The sequence below is a fragment of the Peromyscus maniculatus genome, chromosome 14, assembly GCF_049852395.1.
Source record: "Peromyscus maniculatus bairdii isolate BWxNUB_F1_BW_parent chromosome 14, HU_Pman_BW_mat_3.1, whole genome shotgun sequence".
Taxonomy (NCBI): Eukaryota; Metazoa; Chordata; class Mammalia; order Rodentia; family Cricetidae; genus Peromyscus; species Peromyscus maniculatus.
In genome coordinates, this window is record NC_134865.1 from 74,526,444 (window position 1) to 74,546,341 (window position 19,898).

At 43.1% G+C, this 19,898-nt stretch overlaps 1 protein-coding gene across 4 annotated transcripts in view; it reads left to right on the forward strand.

Annotated features, from left to right (window-relative positions):
• Positions 1 to 19,898, forward strand: part of Unc79 (unc-79 subunit of NALCN channel complex) — a 243,576-nt gene that overhangs the window by 115,257 nt on the left and 108,421 nt on the right. For 3 of the 4 annotated variants that reach the window (XM_076551291.1, XM_016009187.3, XM_076551292.1), the window contains exons 15-22: positions 2,218 to 2,408; positions 2,944 to 3,067; positions 4,607 to 4,747; positions 6,615 to 6,836; positions 9,630 to 9,857; positions 13,824 to 13,965; positions 17,980 to 18,059; positions 18,151 to 18,299. In XM_076551291.1, coding sequence (XP_076407406.1) covers positions 2,218 to 2,408; positions 2,944 to 3,067; positions 4,607 to 4,747; positions 6,615 to 6,836; positions 9,630 to 9,857; positions 13,824 to 13,965; positions 17,980 to 18,059; positions 18,151 to 18,299 — 1,277 coding nt within the window. The remainder of the gene's footprint in view (positions 1 to 2,217; positions 2,409 to 2,943; positions 3,068 to 4,606; positions 4,748 to 6,614; positions 6,837 to 9,629; positions 9,858 to 13,823; positions 13,966 to 17,979; positions 18,060 to 18,150; positions 18,300 to 19,898) is intronic. The other variant, XM_076551293.1, reaches the window with a different exon arrangement.

A 19,898-nucleotide genomic window follows, 5' to 3' on the forward strand; every position in this document is an offset into this window, starting at 1 on the left:
TGAGCATAATGAGGGATGATGAATTATTGCCTGAACTGTTAGAGATTTAAGATTTCCATACCAAACTCAACATGGCTCTGGCTTTTTGAAGCTAAGCACAAGAAGTGACTTCCCTCAGAGTGGCTGAATTATCAGGACACTCTCTTTGGAGGGGGTAAATGGATGTGCATTTTCAAAATCCTCTGTTTTAGGCAGAGAGCTTTAGTCAGAACGTATACAATTAGGAGCCCATAAAGGGGGGCAGAGAATAGAGTTAGCCTGAGGAAACAAATCCACAAGCAGAGATCCGTGCTTGGATAGATAATGGACCTTGTTTCTGAGGGCAAGAAGCCAGGAATGGTGGTTTCTAGACAGTAGCAAAATGAGGATGTTAGCGTTACAGTGATGCTTGTTTCCTGTCAGCAACGTGAAAGTTGTGGGTATTTGGTGCATTTCCCGAGGGACTTGAACTTCTGTGGATTAATCTTTTGAAGCTTGAGTCATCCAGCGTCAGCTTGTAGGCCTTGGGGCAAGACTACCCAATACTTAAAAACAAAAAAACAAAAAAACAAAAAACCCTTTCCTTTATTTGTTTATTGTGTGGCGGGGGGAGGGATGTACAAGCAAAGGTATGTTGTGGAAGTCCAAGGACAACCTGTTGCAATCCATTCTCTCCTTCTTTTACTCTGTTGGCCTGAGAGGCGGAGCTGAGCCTTGGGCCTGGCAGCAAGCACCTCCACCTGCTGAGCCATCCCATTGGCCCAAGAATACCCGATCTTAATAAGAATGTGTTCAACTGAATTTAGTTCTCTGTAGATGCTGGGTCAGGAGGGTGGGGGGAAATTTAAAAACAGACTATGGAGATGGCTAAGTGGTGGAATACTTGCCGTGAGGACCTGAGTTCAAAACACTGGAACCCACATTAAAAGTCACACGTGGCCATGTAGGCCACCTGCGACTTGGTTTTCTCAAGACAGGATTTTTCCGTGTAGCCCTGGCTTTTCTGGAACTTGCTCTGTAGACCAGGCTGGCCTCAAACTCAGAGATCTGCCAGTCTCTGCCTCCCAGGTGCTAGAATTAAAGGCGTGCACCACCACCACCCAGCTAGACCTTAGACATACTTAAACAAAAGACTGTGGCAGAACATGAAGAGTAGAGAGAAATAGCATTCTGGACCACACTGTTGTCCATAAAGGAAAATCTGCAGTACTGAGTGGGGCAGGAGGAAGTGTGTCTCTCTGCAGACAGGAGAAACTGCACGTTGACCCAGCTGTAGAAAGGGTGACTTTTCACTGATGGTCATCACAGCAGGAGTAGAACTGTGGAATCACAACTCACATGGGCTCTGGAAGTCCACAGCAGAAGAGTTCAAATTCAGTCCGTGATCAATATCTGTATCTACCTGTAACTGTGGTTTTTTTTTTTCTTTGCTGTGGAGTTTAGCATGAAGTCCTCAAAAGAAGAAACACAAATGGCCAGTAAACACTTTAAAAAGTGCTCAACAGCCCCGGCCATTATGGAAATGCAGATTCCAACCTTTTTAGATCCAGTCTTTCCGGGCGTGGTAGTCTGTGCCTTTAATCCCAGCAGCTAGGAGGCAGGTGAATCTTTGTGGTTTACAGAATGAGTTCCAGAACAGCCAAGACTACACAGAGAAACTCTGTCTAGAAAAAAAAAATCCAATCTCACCCCAGTCAGAACAGTCATCATCAGGAATATAAGTGGCAACAAATGCTGGCATGGATGTGGAGCAAGGGGAACACTCATGCATTGTTGGTGGGAGTGGAAGTCCATGGGGTCTCTTGGCAATTTGTCTTGATTGGAAATAGAATTACCATATGATACAGCTGTATCACTGCTGGGCATTTCCCCAGAGCACTTAATATCCTCCTGCAGAGACTCCCAAATTCACTGATGGAGTTTTTATTTTTTTATTTTTGTTTTTTTGAGACAGGATTTCTCTTTGTAGTTTTGGTGCCTGTCCTTGTTCTCACTCTGTAGACCAGGCTGGCATCGAACTCACAGAGAGATCTGCCTGGCTCTGCCTCCTGAATGCTGGGATTAAAGGCGTGGGCCACCACCGCCCGGGCTCACTGATGGATCTTAATGATGGCTTGAAGATTCCTACAGATCTCACCCTGAAGACCCTTGGCCTGTGACTCGTAATAGGCCTATTCCCCTCTAAGAAGTCCTTGAATATAACTGTAAGGAGTATGTTTTGTTCTTTTGCCTTTGTAGGTTGGCGGATACTGGGATAAGTCCTGTAGCACAGTGACTCAGTTAAAGGAAGGTCTCAACAGGATTCTCTGCCTGATCCCTTACAATGTGATCAGCCAGTCTGTGTGGGAGTGCATTATGCCAGAATGGCTGGAAGCCATCCGAACAGAGGTCCCTGATAACCAGTTAAAGGAATTCAGGGAAGTATTAAGGTGGGTAAGTAGTTTAATGAAGTCACTAATTGTAGCGATATCTAACACTCACAGAGCATGTACTGAATACTGGGCACTCTGCTGACTGTCTTATGTAATCTTTATAACTAACCATCCTGTGGAGTGATGTGAAGTGCTCGGATAAAATGCTGCCAGAAATTGAGCTAAGATGGGCTTGTTCTCATGGAGCAGTAAACGTCTATCATTCCCTTTGTTTATTTCCAGATACAGTTGCTGGGATATGTTGGGAAAGTATAAAGGGAATGTCTTTAGATGCTGGGGCAGTTTCTTCTACTAAGCCCCACATGGGGATGAACACTAATGTAATGTTGTCACAGCCATACGATCGTTTCTATTTAGTGATGGAAACTTGCTTCTTAAAGTAGTGAAACATGTGAATGCCCGATGAGAACACAAGGTAATTAGTCTAAAGGCCTTAGCTCTCCGAGGTTATAGTTAGGAATACTTCCGTGGCACCAGTGGTCTTTGGTGTGTGCCCATCGGTCACTTACCTCTCTGTTGCTCTGCTTTCCAGCAAAATGTTTGACATCGAGCTGTGTCCTCTGCCGTTTTCAATGGAAGAGATGTTTGGCTTTATTAGCTGCCGGTTTACAGGATACCCTTCCACCGTGCAGGAACAAGCACTCCTCTGGCTTCATGTAAGTGAGCCGTGCCACCATTTGGAGTGGTCTTCTGGCCACCGAGCTTTAGATGCCTAGGGGAAGGGGGAAGAGCTTTTGCAGAGACTCCAAATCTTTGTGTTTATGTAAGTGTGCTGCGGGCTGGTGTCATGTGTGTGGAGATAAGTGGCTGAATTTCAGACACATGTAGCTGTAGCTGTAGTGAATAAATGTGCTCGGTAATATTACCAAACCCGTAGGGCCTTTTAGGCCTTGTGTTTGGCTATGTGTCCGGGATACAGAGAAATTGCCTTTTCCTGGAAGGGTTGAGAAGTACTCACGGAGAGAATGGTTTGTGCTGTCCCATCAGCCTGGGATGATTTCCTCTCCTGTCTCCATCAAAGAGCACAAACTTAATCTTTTAAAAGCCTGCCTCACAAATTACCTCCTCTCAAGTTTTCTGTAGCTCTCAGTCTGCCCAGATCCTTATTCCTTCCTATAGCATCTGACAGGCTCTCTTTGTGGATTCTCTAATAGGGTTTTTTCTTTTTTTTCTTTTTTGGTTTGGTTTGGTTTTCCTTCTACTTACAAATCCCTCAAGTTCAGGGACCACAGCTTAGTTTTAATTTTATGGCCTAGTCAAGCCTTTCCTCCTAGTATTTGGATATGTATTTTATTTAATGAACACTCAGTTTAAAAAAATAAATAAAAATTGTGAAATTGAATACTGCCCTATGAAGTTTAAGCAGTTTCACAAAATGAGGGCAGATCCATAGTTTAACTATAATTACAGATACTTTTTTTTTTAAGTTTGCTTTTGTGGTGCTGGGGATCGAACTCAGGGCCTTCTGTATTGCTCTGAAGGCATATGCTGCAATTGAAGAGAATGGGATAAGATGAGGCTCAAAACTGACTCACGACAATTAGCTGTGGGAACACTTGCTGATCCCTTGTAGTATACAGTCAGATAAAGACTGGGTTAGAAATAGACTTTTTCTCATCCTTTTTTCCTTCAGGCTGACAGTGGGTAGAATGGTACCCGTTATTAAATTCAGTGGAAGTGGTGATTGTTCTCAGAAAACCATGAGGGGAGGTCTAAGAGGAGAAGAGGATGGGTTTTTTTCTGTATGAAGAAAGGGAACATGAACCTCCAGAAAGTTCACTGCGGAATGAGGTGTAGTTGAGGTGTAGATGAAGGGCATATAGCCCCAAAAGGATGCGAGCTTGCACCAGAAAGCAAGACAGCATGCAGTGTTGAGTCGGAGTGGGAGTGGGCCAGGGCGAGGGCTGCAATGATGCTAGTCAAGGGAAAAGGTTCCACAGAGCGTGCTAGAGAGGACACAGCATCCAGGGATACAGTGGAAAGAACACAACAGCTCACTGGACAGTGGGAGGGGAAAATGGAAATTCCAAAGATGACTGACGTCCTTGGTGTGAAAAAGTGAAAATGACTGTGCTCATATGCATGTGCTGACTGTCCTTCCATTCAGTAGTTTATACAGAGAAATGTTAATTTAGTGTTCGGAGTTTGAAAATTTACTTTTTTGTGTGTGTGTGTGTGTGTGATTTTTCCCTCAGGTGTTATCGGAGTTAGATATCACAGTTCCACTTCAACTCTTGATAAGTATGTTTTCTGATGGTGTTAATTCTGTCAAAGAATTGGCAAATCAAAGAAAATCAAGAACCAATGACCTGTCAGGGAACGCCGCAGCACGAAGGGTAATTATTGCCATGACTGTTCTTGTCCTACTTGTTAAGGCTTGGGGAACCCTTGCCAGCTGCTCTGGCCTCCAAAGTAGCATCACTAGAAATCTCTTTGGGAAGACTGTATCATGTTCCATTCCATTAATCTTTTAATTACATTAAATAAGAAAACATTTGTTAAAGACAGACTTGATAGAGCCTTTAATCAGTAAGTTACTGTTTTCATTTCTTTTTAATTTAATTTTGCCTTCTCTTACCATTGAAAGATCAGAGAGTAATTTTTTTTCTACTTATATTCTTCCTCTGGGGATAGGGCATTTTCCTGGTAAATAGAATTTTTTTTCTAGTTACTGGTAGATCAGTATTTCACTTTGAGGAAAGAATTGGGGTGACTTTTTTGGTTTGTTTTGTGTTTGGGGAAGACAGGGTGAATTGGTGGAGACTTTAAGTGATACTGTGGTGTAAAACAGCTGAGGCCTTTTTATTTCATCTTTGTGGGTGAGAAAGTGCCTAAGCATGGTTAGTGTGCTTTATAACATGTCCATGGAGGACCTGAAGGAGTTTCTGTAAGTGGAGGGATGTTTTCAGACCATGAGCAGTTCCTGAGAGGTGAATGATCTCAACTCTCTGCATGACAAGCTGCTTCCCAGAATGCTCCCAAAGCCATTCCACTGACACTGGGGATCAGAAACCTAATGAGGTCATGGGATCGTAGGTTGTACTCAGTGCTTTTTTGAAAAGGATCATTGCTTACCTGTTTGGTAGGAACCGGTGGCCCACCTTGTTTTCTTCCTTTGGCAACTCAAAGGTTGTAGAGCAAGCTCAGGTGGCCCGGCCCTTCATTCTGTGTAGTGTTAACACTGAACAGCATCATGGAGTTGTAAGACCCCATCATCCTCATTTTCACAGTTGCTGAACCTTAGATCCAGTGAAGTGACTCTATAAACACGTCTGATTCATAAGGGGTGATTGTCTTTACCTGGAACTTAATAATGTTTCCTGTGCTTCCTGATTACTAGAACAGTCCTTATGGGATTAAATAGGAGTTGAGCATGACACATTGGACAGGACTCTACCGCAGAATTTATCGCCCTTGGTAAAAAGGGGAGGTTCTGCTGGTGGAGTTATGAGAACAGTCAAAGGCACAACAAGCATGATGAAGCACCTACAGTCAGTACTAGCTCAGTCAGAAGCCGCTCTACCTGCAGGGCTGGAACTCCACTAGGTGACTGACTGAGGTCACCACAGAATGATGACCGTAGATGCACCACAGAGCAAGCAGAAGTGGCAAGAAATATCCCTTCCGCTTGCCTCTGCAGCCCTGTTCTTCCGGTGCCTGCCATTGGCTGAACCCACCTGGACACCAGGCAGCAGAGGAGCCAGACGAGACACAGTAGAGAGCAGAGTAGAAAAGTGAGGACCTCAGCAGGGCCCTGGGTGGGCACCTGGGAAACATCCAGTGCAGCAGGTCCATTGTATCTCTTCTCAAGGGTTTGACCATTATAATCTGGGGGCCATTCTAAAGTCTTTCTCATCTAGAAGTTTACATTTATAATTCTAAAAATTATCTTAACTATTTTACCTTTATAATTTCTCATTTTCAACATGTTTTCCATATTTAGTAGTTTATTCTGGCAGCATTTGATGGGATGAAAATGATGGCAGACGCCGTCATTCCTCAGGGTTCCAGTTCATTTCCAGACAGCTAATAGGAAAACGTGGATGTTTTCCTTCCTTGTTTACACATTTTATGGGGAGGTACACATGATTTTGGGAAGCCATTATGAGAGCCTGAGACACCTTCTCTAGGGTCCTCACACAGCACAGAGAGCCTTTGGAGTCTCCTGAGGTCATTTGCATTTGCTGCTGTTTTTTCTTCCAGGTGAGTGTCGCCTCTGATCCTGGTCGGCGAGGTCAGCACAATATGTTGAGTCCGTTTCATAGTCCTTTCCAGAGTCCATTCCGGAGTCCCATGCGTAGTCCATTTCGTAGCCCTTTCAAGAATTTTGGACACCCAGGAGGAAGGACTATTGATTTTGACTGTGAAGATGATGACATGAATCTTAATTGTTTCATCCTGATGTTTGATCTTCTCCTAAAGCAGGTAGTGGAGCATGAGATCCCTTGAGGTTGGGCATAAGAGGACCCTGTCCTAGTGATTCCATCTATCGGGTGGGCCTCTTTGCTCTCATTGACGCGGGGCAACATCAAGGAAGACGTTTTCAGACTCCGTGGGAATCTCCTCAGGAGTCTAAAAACGACTTATGTGACTATCTGCACCGACGTTGACATGTGAAAATGGGTCAGAATCTTAGAAACACTGTTTTGGTTGAATAAGTTGTATGAGAAAACTGGGTACTGCTATTGTTGGGAAAAGCACGGCAGACTTTTGTAGTGATGGGGATAATTTAGGTATGTTTTATAAACTGATTCCTGAAGGGAATTTTAAAGTTGAAAAGGCTCTGATGAGGAAGACATTTCCTTGTAATTTAAAAATCTGAAATTATTTTGGATTTGCAGAAAATTACAAGAATAATCCAAAGAACTCTCAACACCCTGCCCTCAAATTTTTCAGATGTTGTTGGCCCTGTTTTCTTAATTAATTGTTGTGTCCACGCTTCAGAGTGTATTCAAAATCAGAAAGGATTACTATCTAACTTATGGAAAATTACAATTCAGAATTAATATAACTGTCATATCTATAGCAAAACGGAAAATAAACTCAGCCAAATTTAAAACTTTATCTATCTACCTATCTACCTACCTATCTATCTACCTACCTACCTACCTACCTATCATCTATCTATCTATCTATCTATCTATCTATCTATCTACTATTTATTTATTTATTTATTTATTTATTTATTTATTTATTTATTTATTTATTTATTTATTTATTGTGTGGGGTTACCTGCATGAGTGTTTAAAAAGATATATATATCTTTTCAAACTCATTACTTTGTGTGATTTTACACATGTGAAAAATGTCATTTCTCACCTCCTGTCCAGATTTTGGTTTCTAAGTACTGCTCTCCAAGGAAAGGAACCAGGGTTCCTTAGACAAACAACTAGTCCCAGAGTTGAGACAAGAACAGTCTGGAAATAGCTCACACTGACAGAAATGAAGGAACCATTTTAAAGAATGTGGAAGGCTCAGTGGTAGAGTGGGTGCCTCCAAATGCAAGATCTTGGGTTTGAGTCCTGATACCACAAACAAGAAAGAAAGAGAATGGTGTGGATGTGTTAAAAGGAAATAGAGCCAGTTTGAAGACGTTCGCACTAACCAAACATGGAGTAGCTTGAGCAGCAGATTATGTGAGTCCACAGGCACAGGAATAATCAGATGAATAGCATGTAAGCAGTAGAGAAGGAACAAGGGCTCCTCCACTGGGATACTACACAATAACAAGTCCAGGAAAAAAGGATGGACTTGGAATGTTATCATTTATAAAGCCATTGTAATAGTGATTGATTCAGGCATTAACCATCCACCAGGTTAAAACTAGTAGCCGAGATTCTGACAAGAAACAAGAAATCACATAGATTAAGTAAATTACAGAAGGTAAAGTGGAACCTTCCCTTGGCATCTTCAGGAGATTCCAGAACCATCTACAGACACCATAATCCATAGATATTCAAGTCTCATATAGGAAATGACACAGGAGTTGTATACAACACTAATATAACTCTATGTACATTCCATGCTTTGTTATCTGTAGCACCTAATACAATGTGAGTGTCATATGAATAGCTGTTACATTTCATGGGTTATGAAAGAAAAAAGATAAGCCTGTACATGCTCAGGAAAGATGCAATGGTCTTTTCCAACTATTTTCATCCTTGGCTGTGGTTGGATATGCAGATGTTGCACCCTGGGTTACAATGCACCATTGCAATAACTTTTCAGTAGAGAGACTGATGAGATCACAAGTGCTCATCAGTAATTCTTCCCTATGTTTCCTGATATAAGGTTTTAAAAAGTGTTTAATTATGTGTGTATGTGTCTGGGTGGGGAGGCAGTGTGAGTATATGTGCTCCTGGAGTCCACAAGAGGGCACTGGGTCCTTTGCAGTTGGAGTTACAGGCAGTTGTAATCAGCCTGATGTGGGTGCTGGGAGCTTATTTCAGGTCCTCTGGAAAAGCAGCACGTGCTCTTAAGTGCTGAGCCATCTCTACAGCCCCTGCCTCTTGATATAATAACCAGCTATAATATCACACGGGTGAGCTTCCTGCCCCTCTCAAATGTGTGGCTCAAATCAGTTCATATGGAAAAATAAAACAAACTCTATTTGAAATACGTTTTATAAAATAGTGGGACTACATTCTCAAAACAAATCAGGGTCAGGAATAAAAAGGAGCAGGGAACTAATCTAGAGAGTGACCGAAGGGCTGGGGCCGCAGCTCAGCGGAACAGAGCCTGCCTAGCTGTGTGAGAAGCCCTAAGTGCGATTGCCAGCACCGCAGGGATGAAAGGTCACCGTCTCAACAAGCACAACGGCGCCCGCCTTTAACCCCCCCCCCCCACTTGAGAGGATGAGACAAGAGGATTGCTGCAAACTCAAGGTCAACCTCAGTAGTGAGTACTGAGCCAGACAAGGATATATAGTGAGATCGTGCTTCAGAGGACCCAGGTTTGAATCCAAACACATGGGGACTCAGAACCATCTGTAACGACACACATGATTTTAAGGATAATCTGTATACTTTATCTTGTATTTATACTAATTTTAGGCAGATGCTAGAAAGCAGTGTATCTTTGTTGCATTTAAGCATATCTTGTTTTAAAGTAATTTAATTCTTGACAAGTACTATGCCAATAGCATCGTGGATTAAGGACCAAACTATCTTCTTTTCCTTCCTCCCTCTCTTTCTCCATGTCCTTTTGTGTGTCTTTCAGATGGAGTTACAAGATGATGGCATCACGATGGGTTTAGAGCACAGTTTGTCAAAGGACATTATTTCTATCATCAACAATGTCTTCCAGGCCCCCTGGGGGGGCTCCCACAGCTGCCAGAAGGACAAAAAGGCAAAGGAATGCAATTTATGCCAGTCTAGTATCCTTTGCTACCAGCTTGCTTGTGAACTCCTAGAGAGACTAGCACCCAAAGATGAAAGCCGGCTGGTGGTAAGCAGTTGAAGAAATGAGATGGCTCATGATAAGCAAAGCCGGTGTGATGGGGGATGTTTAACTGTTATCTAGGAAGGAGGTGGGACGCAGGATACAGATGTTTGTAAGTGGCCAATGTTGAGTGGTAGCAGCCCCACTCACAGAGTTTTCCCAAACACAGAACACTGCTGGTATCCCTAAGGATTTTTATCAGTCATTTACTTTTATGAAGTTTGAATAAAAATGGACATAGTACATTATACAATTAAATATAAAGTAGATTGTGTATGGATACTGATCCAAGTAATTCACCAACTTCATTAACAATGAAGGAGACCCATTCTCCCTTCTGGTTATGTTCATGTTTTACTTTCAGGAAAAATCACATAAAGAATTGACCACTGATGGATGCCACGCTTTAATGACTCCATACTTTAGCTGTTTTCTGTATAGCATATTTTAAAGGACATACATAACAGCAAAATACCCTCAGGCCATCAGAGGTAGATGAAACTGAGTTGTCCAAGCAACCATCTGCCGCCTTCTGCTTCTTCACCAATTGTTTAGGGTCAACAGTTACTTCTCTAAAAAGATCTAACACTTTCTAAAGCATCACATATCAGCAATAAAACGTGCCTTCAGCTGCAATCTGTTGACCTTATTAGTCCTGTCTTAATAAATATTATATCTTAACACAGCCATTGGGAACTTACTATAAAACATTCTCTCCACTCCCTCTTGTTTTCTCTAACTGCTGTCTACTATCCACCACTGTGAGCTTAGATGTTTTAGATTTTTCATGCAAGTGAGAATAGGTTATGTTTGCTTGATCTGCCTCATTTATTACCATAGCATAATGTCTTCCAGGTTCATCAACTTAATTTAATTGAATTTAATTAAAAAGCAACCAAACCAAACCAAAATAAACCAGTCACAGTAACAGATGGCGAGGAAATAGAGATCGAAGCCAGGAAATCTAGGTAGGGTCTGTCTGGAGGTATAGCTCAGTGACAGAGTGTCTGCCTAGCACGCACAAAGCCCTGAGTTCTATCTCCAGCACTGATAAAAACAACCAAAAAGCCGAGAGTCTTATCAGGAGCACACTTAAGTAAATGGAAGGCCAGAAGCCAGTGTGACAGTACTGTATCAAGATCTGAACAAAGTAGCTGTGGGGACAGAAAAGGGACCTTGAGACTAGCCTCAGGGTGACGGGACCAGGAGTCATCTGAGGATCTCGAGATGAGGCCCGAGTTTAAAGTCACAGTAAAGCTGATGGCAATGAAGAGGCAGAAAAGAATTCAGACTTAGAGAATTTCACCCAGATGATTCATGGGCATTCATTTGTTAGTGAAGAAGCTCTAATCACCTTTTCAAAGGCCCACCTCAGTATCACCATGGGCACAATCTCAACAGGCTTTAAATAAACCAGCACACAGCTTGACCATCCAAGAAGAGCTGCCAGGTATCGTGAATATTGGATCTCCTTCTTAAGAGAAAGATTGGAAAGAAAGAAATGCTTTGGAGTAGTGTACTCTAATTCTGGGAAGAATCAACAATTAAGAGGAGGAAAGAGAGGAAGAGAAGACCAAAGGCAAATCCTCAAAAAGAGGCCAGAGTTGTGAGGAAAAACCTGAGAGGAGTGGTAACAGAGAAGTCAGGGCAGGAGACAGTGCCCAACAGGAGGGAGAACTAAACCTCACACTCCGAGGAGAGGAGAAAGCAAAGTGCCCAGAGAATTCTGAAGCTGGAGGGTCCTTTGTGCCCTTGGAGATGGTGGTAGCCAGGGGGTGAAGGCAGATTCCAGTAGTTTGCAGTTTGAGAACAAGCCAACTGAGTGATGTCTATCTGAATCCTAGACATCTCTTTGGAGGATGAACTGTAAGGGAAAGAGGCCACATGGGGTTGTCCTGAGCTCTCACCCTAATGGGTTTGGGTCACCTAAGACAAAGAGGAAAATTAAGCATAAATGTAGAGAAGCTGACCCACCCCAGACAACCCTTCATGTCTCTAATGTTCTCACAAAGGTCGAGCCCTTAATATCAGTTTGGAGATGAAGCCAAAGGTTCTGTTTTTCTTTGAAATTCAACTGGAAGAGAAGCTCTCTTGAGTAAGAGATATGTCTGTCCTGGAACATGGTCTCCACTGCCTGGACTGGTCATCTTAGGTCTCTCTTCCTCTTTCTGGGTCAAGGGGAGGACACAGGGAGATGAACCCACGGAGGACGGGCTGGCAGAAGGCTTGGGCTAGTTTCCAAGGCAGGTAATACCAGTCCCATCACAACACCAGGTCTGTAGATTCCTGGGGCTTGTAGATAAATCAGCAAACAGCAGACAACTGTCTGTGTGAAGCCCAGCTTACAAAGTGCCTGGCAGGCTTGTTTATAGGTGGCCTTGGAACAGAGCCAGCCGCAGGAAACCTGTGAAGCTGGCAAAGGTACTTTCCAGAGACCTTGATTGGGTTCATTTTCTCTGCCAGTTAAAGAATTCAAAGGCAGAAAAATTCTGCAGTGCAGCAAGTGACAGCCGGGAAATCTCAGACACAGCAGAGAGAACCAGCAGGTAGAGGAAGGCTTTGTTAGAGTGAGGAAACCCACAATGTACACTCCCTCCCTTCCTCCCTTCCCTCTCTCTCTCTCTTTCACAGACACACACACACACACACACACACACACACACACACACACACAGACATACACAGAGACAGAGACAAAGACAAACACAGAGGGGCGGGGGGGGGGGGAGAGAGAGAGAGAGAGAGAGAGAGAGAGAGAGAGAGAGAGAGAGAGAGAGAGAGAGAGAGGAATTCACGAGGCACACATAGATAAGCAGAGAAGGGCTTGAGAGAGCTGGAGGCTTCAAGGGACTTTGAGGGATCTTCCCCCTCTAATATAGGGTTGGTCAGTTTAAGCAAAGATAGGAAAGCTGATGGGCCCGCAATTTTGGCAGAAACATGTCCTGACCAGGCCTTGAACTTGTCCAACTGGTCCACAGCAAGGGGACCCTACTGTGGGCAAATAAGCCCACCAGACCTTTAGGTCTTTGTCTCCGGAGTACGAGAAAAAAGCCAGAAGTTTCCCATCTTCATTATGTGTTTGTAGCCTCTCTTTCTGTCTCTCTGCCTACCCACGGTCTGTCTGATCCCTACCCACACTGTCAGGCACTGTCCTAGCACGACTTTCCTTCTGATGTCCTTTAATGAATCTTTGTCTATTTGTTTTGAAATGACTGTCAAATAATTCCTTAAGAACAATTGTTGGTTAAAGTGTCAGCTAGAAGGACAGTTTCCAAAGAGGATATTTAAAGATAACACTGGGAAGAAAAAGGATAGAATAGTTAGAGATTAGATATTTAAATAATAGTCATGCCTTACTTATTCCTCTACCTTGCTTACTGTAGATGTCTAAATGAGTGCCTACAGTATTTGTCCCTTGTGACTGGCTTATCTCACCTGGCATCATGCCCTCAAGCTTCCTCTAAGGCGTAGCATGCACCAGTATCTCCTTGTAAAACCTGAGTAACAAGCCATTGTGTGGATAGACATTTTGTTGATCCATCTGTCTGTTGATAGACACTTGAGTTGTACGTCTTTGCTCCCTTTAACTCACACATTTCAGCAACTTCTTGCTCCTAAAACATTGATTCATCCAGGTAGCCAGAATTGGCATTATGTCTGGAAACATTGACTCCTAAATAAGTTGTGAATGGAATAGTGATCTCTGGGACTAAAGGAAGGAAGGGGGAGGGGGGCTGTGTAAGGAGATCAGGCAATATTTTCCATGTTTTTTTTTTCCTGTCTCTATTTCAAATGAAAACAAATATTTCACCAGCCCCTGCTGCACATCTCTCAGTAGTAGGATCTCAGAAGGCACAGGCTCTTCTCCTCTTGGCTAGCACAAAGTTGGGTAGAACAGGCTGATCCACTTTGGCTGACTTAAACCAAGCTGTTCTTTACGGCCCCTCACAGAGCTGCTTGTATTTATTGCAGGAGCCCACAGACAGCCTTGAAGACAGCCTCCTTTCTTCCAGACCGGAGTTCATTATAGGACCTGAGGGAGAGGAGGAGGAGAACCCAGCATCCAAGCATGGAGAGAATCCAGGCACCCGTCCAGCGCCCTCAGAACATGCTGGTAGGTGAACTTGGCTGACGGAGCACAGAGTATACACTTTCTGGTTTGTCCTTCAGCAACTTGGAGAAGTTCAATGCTGCTTCCTTAGTGTAGACTGTACAGATGAAACATTTCCTACCACATAAGGAAGCGAACAGCTCTGTTACGGCCCCAGGGGAATGCCAGTCCCCAAGTCTCTTCCTGGCCCCAGGATCTTGTTATTAGTAAAACTCATCCTGTTATAAGGAGAGCTGATGTGAAGTTTACACAGTGCATTGTATGCTCTGTGCGGAAGTAGTTGAGAATGGCTGCGGTGAGGATGCTAACAGTCTCAGTAGCTACTTGGGGCATGTGGTCAAAGCTGAGTGCTTTTGGATAGAGGCAACAGAACTTGTGTCCACACAGCATCTGCATCTTGGGAGACTGGCCAAGACCCTAGACAGATGTACCTTGCCTAGCTGTGCTCCAAGGCTGGTCATCCCCTCTGGCTGGGAGGACAGCTTCTTTATATTTTCTTTAAGGGCTATTGATGCATGAGCTGAGGACACCAAGATTACAGACAGACTGAAGAATCATTCCCTAACTCCTCACACTCAGACAGAGATAAGATGTGCCCTCATGCATGGGAAAGCCTCATTCCTAGATCTGAACCGTGATACTCTGGGGGTTTATACAAGACCTGGGGCAGATCTGGGCAGCCTTGAAGAATTTCTACTCCTACTGTCTTAGACTGTCTTGCTGCTGGAAAGTCCACTCGAGAATCAGGAAGCATGGGCTTTGTCCTTTTGATGAACAGCAAACGTTCTTAGGGAACTGTTTTCTGTGGTTCATGATAATGACATTGTCACTAAAAAGTTCTTGCTATCCCAAACTGCTTCTACATGGATGGATGCTGTAAATGGTTAATAGACTCTGACTATCTGACTCACACTGTTTAACTCTGTGAAAAATTAGAGCTGGAAGGAGGTGGGTGATGTTTCACTGGTTCTGTAGTAGTAAAGGCTCCATGTTATTTCCTCTGCAACCTCCTCCATTGGGGTGGAAATTGTGGGAAAAGGAAGGCAAATAAAGAAGCTTCCCATTCAGCTTCCACCAGAGTGATCTGCCTTTCCCTATATAAATAATTTCTATCTATCTATCTATCTATCTATCTATCTATCTATCTATCTATCTATCTATCTATCTACCTACCTATCTATCTTCAACAATGAAAAACCAAATTCCAGACAGGCTAAGTGACTTGCCTATGGTCCAATGACTTATGTAATTCATTTATAATGTATACTCAATATGTATACAAAAAATGAACAACTCTAGCCTCTCTCTACCTCTGATTCTATAGTGGGCAGGCCCAGAAACTTAGGAAATCAAACACTGTGGAGTTAGTAGGGGCAGCAGCTGGAGGCCAGGCCTCCTGGTTTCTTAGAAGCAATGACCTTGCCTTATGGTTGCAGCTGCTGACACACTGGAGTTATGTTTCTATTAAGAGCTTTATACCTAAAGGAATCAAGGGCTTTACTCAGGATCCAAAAATTTATACTCTTTCTGTGGAAACAGTTTTATTTCACAGCACACACCTCAAGTAATTATGACTTCTTTTTGTTGTTTTTGAGATAGACACTCACTATGTAGGCAGAACAGGAACACACCATGCACCCCAGGTTTGGCCTTGAATTTGCATTAATTCTCCTGCCTCAACCTTCTAATATATTGGTTCTAGGGCACAGCTCCTTCTTCTCTATAAGTGCCCCAGTCCCTGATATAAAATGGGATAGTAATTGTTCGTAACTTATACATATCCTCCCATCTATTTTAAACTAGCCTTAGATTACTTGTAGTACTTAATTTTGTTTTGCAGTACTGGGAGTTGAACCTAGCGCCTTGTGCATGCTAGGCAAGGGCTCTACCATTGAGTTACTCTAAAGCCCCATATTATTTACAGAATAATGGCCTAAAAGAAAAACAAATCTGTGTGTGTTCAGAGCAGATGCAGCCTGGCTCTCCAGTGAGCCTTGCTTCATTGAGTCTGCACAGGCAGAAGCTGTGGCTACAGAGGCCACGTGTACTCTTCCTTATGAAGCTAGTATAAATTCTGCCTTTGAAAACGTTTGACCCATCCTTCCCCTCCCCCAGGTCCTACTTCAAGGCTCCGGTCACAGCCTCAGCCTGATTTCCTCCTTTGGTCTTTTGCCTCTTTGTAAAATGCAGTTATAAACTCTCTCCTGAGTATATCTGTAATGCCTGCGCATGGGAAGCTGAGCCAGGAGAATCATAGGTTATGAGCTGTTCTGGAGCATATTGTAATATATATATATATCTCCAAAGCCAAAATGGAAAAACCAGAATAACTTACCTCTCCTGTAACATTCTCCTAGATCAATGTTCTCTACCACTCTGAAATGGGAGCTTCTTGTACCCTGTGGCCATCAGTGGTGGTCCCTGACTCCTAGTCAGGGAACTTGGGTGCTGCATGAACTGGCTCAGTAATTTCCACATCCTTTCCCTGTTTCCTCTTTCTGCATTTTGCAGGAAGATCTGTATTTCTTATAGATACCAGCTATGTCTATTACCAAAGCTGTATATACACTTTCACCTTAACCAAAATAGAGTCGGCCACCGATAGCAGGGTGTAAAATGCCTTTGGGTAGAACAGCATCAAGAAACTGACAAGACGATTTGGCTGTCATTGTCTCTAACTCCAGGAATTGCCACAACTTAGATTATTTTGCCCATCTTGCAGTAGTTTTGAAGAGTATATAATATTTTTATGAACTCTGAAAACTCCTTACAATGTATTTTGATCATATTCATCCTCTCTCCTCCCAACTCCTCCCAACCCCATCCCCAACCTCCCAGTTTCTCCAACTTTTTTTTTTTTTTAATATTCCATAGACTCCAGTTTGTGCTGGGCATGTATTCACATGTGAGACCATCCGCTGGAGTAGAGTAGACCTACCAAGGGCCACACTCTTCCAGAAAACTGACTCTCCCCCAACCCCAAGCCATCAAATGTCAAAAGCTCCTCAGCTAGGGGTGAGGGTCTTGAGAACCCCTCCTGTCTCTATGTTATAATATTTCACTAGTTTTGATATCTGGCTAACTTGTAACTCTAGCATGCCTGGATGTACACTGCATTGTTGCCCCGCTGTGGAGACAGAGGGTTTTGTTTGTTTGTTTGTTTGTTTGTTTTTTGGTTTTTGAGACAGGGTTTCTCTGTGTAGCTTTGGAACTCACTCTGTAGTCCAGGACGTTCTCAAACTCACAGAGATCCGCCTGCTTCTGCTTCCCAAGTGCTGGGATTAAAGGCATGCGCCACCACCGCCCGGCAGAACAGAGTTTGGAGAACAAGACGATACATCCATGAGCAGTGTTTTCATTTGGAAATGCTCATCTGTTTCAAAATGCCTCATTTGCCAGCATGTACCATAACCTTTTCTTAGGTGGTACTCAATCTGTACCTCTGTTCCGTATCTTCCTATCTCCTTTTAGTTATGAGGGCATGCCTTGCCAGCCCCAGGTTCCTTCACCCACAGGAGCATAGGCTGAGGCTGGGGTGGTTCAGCAGCCAAAGACACCAGGATAATGTGGAGGCTCTGCAGTGAGAAATGGAGGCGGAGAATCTTTGATTTAGAAAGTTTCCTATATTTCCCCATAGAAGGGCACATGCTAAGGGTATTCTCTCTCTCTCTCTCTCTCTCTCTCTCTCTCTCTCTCTCTCTCTCTCTCTCTCTCTCTCTCTCTCTCTTTTTATACAGGATTTCACTATGTAGTTCTGGCCATTCTGGTACTTACTATGCAGACCAGGCTGGCCTTGAACTCACAGAGATCTACCTGCCTCTGCCTCCAAGTGCTGGGATTAAAGGCGTGAGCTACCACGCCCAGTGGGCATATGGTAATATATGAATGAAAACCTTCTACACACATGTAATGCGTTTTCTACCTTTTCACCCCTCTCTGGTTTCATGATTTGGATGAACTAAAGACTGATGGGAGGAAAGGAGTGAGGTTAACCTTTGTGTAATTATTTTCCCATAGCAATAAAGAACGATACAGAGAGAAAATTTTGCTACCAACAGCTTCCAGTGACATTGAGACTAATATATACCATTTTCCAGGTAGATTTTTCTGACATATTTGAATATTTGGTTTGGCTTTGGGACTATTTGTTGTTTTGGAAAAGGTGGTAACTGTGTGTTCTTCGCATAGGAAATGGCTAAGTTTGAAGAGCCAGACATCCTTTTTAATATGCTCAATTGCCTAAAGATTCTCTGTCTGCACGGAGAGTGTTTATACACTGCGAGGAAAGACCATCCTCAATTTTTAGCCTACATTCAGGATCACATGTTGATTGCAAGGTATGTACTGTTCACATTTTTGTTTACATTTTGGGCTTCAGTTGTAAGAATTAAAGAGAAAGCAAGACTTACTTTATTTCATATGATTTTTTTTTCTCCCAGAACAGTAATTTGATAAAGAAACTTCCTTCCTTCCTAGTTTTTTTTTTTAGGCGTGGGGGGTGGAGGTGTTTGAGACAGAGTTTCTCCATGTAGCCCTGGTTATCCTGGAATTTGCTCTGTAGGCCAGGCTGGCCTCGAACTCGGAGATCTGCCTGAGTGCTGAGATTAAAGGCATGCACCAGCAACTGCCAAGCCTGTTTTTGTTTTTGAGGCAGGGTCTCACTGTGTATCCCGAGCTTGCCTGTAACTCATTAGATCAGGCTGGCCTTGAACTCACAGAGACCTACTTGCATTTGTCTCCTGAGTGCTGAGATAAAAGGTGTGAGGGACCATACTCACCTTTCTTTTCTTGTGTTTTGTCTAAGAATGCCCACAGGAAGATAGCAATGTTTGCTTATTAGATTGTGTGGGGTCAGACAGGTAAACTAAGGATCGTTCTATGACTTTGGATTGTTAGGTGAATTATGAATATAGCAGATCCTAGAAAAATGCCAGTGGCGAATAATGCTGCCGAGTGTGATTTTTGTAAGCTAGTAATCTTACTTGAACTAGAGATGCTGGCGGATACTGAACCCCTCTGGGTGCCATCAGCTTTGCTTTTAAGAGACACAGGCATTTTGAGGATAATAACAAAACAGTGCCCTAGGTGTACGGTGCTTTCTTTCTGAGACTCTTCAAATAGCTATTATAGTCTTCCTGGAGGCAAGCCAGCAAAAGATCATTTTATATGTAAGAGGATAGTCTGAACCTCAAAATGGCTTGTTCATGCGTTGTAACAAAATCAAGTTGAGGTTCTGCCCTTGCTTATTTCTCATTTATTTATTCATTCAACAAATATAATGATTTATTTTTATATTTATTTATCATAATACTATTCTACTACTTTGGGGATTTTTAAAATCTAGTCTGGGAAGGGATGAATAATAAATATAAGGGGTGACCAGATACTTTATTGTTTATTTTTGTGGACTTTTGGGTTCAGGAGATGACTCAGAGGATAAAGCACTTGCTATGTGATCATGGGGACCTTGGTTTGGATCCCCAACTATCCACATAAAAGCTAGGCATGGCATTTATAACCCCAGCATTCTGAGAGGCAGAGACGAGTTCATCTTGTGGACTTGCTGACCAGTTAGTCTAGCTAAAACCATTAACTGCAGGTACATTGAACAACCCTGTCTCAAGAAGAAAGTGGAAAGGAACAGAGGAAAACATTTATGGACAACCTCTAGCCTCCACTCATGGGCAAATCCACCTTCACAAACATGGTTGGGCAATTGCGAACACACACACACACACACACACACACACACACACACACACACACACACACACCTGCATCATAAATCAGTCTACTTTGGGAACTGAAGGAAAAGACAGCCTTGATAACAATCTTCAAATGATAAACAAGAGTAGGATCTTGGGTAAACTAATACATAACTTTGTCCTGTGTACACCCCAGTCACAAATAACCCAGTGTCATGTGATGAGTGTCAT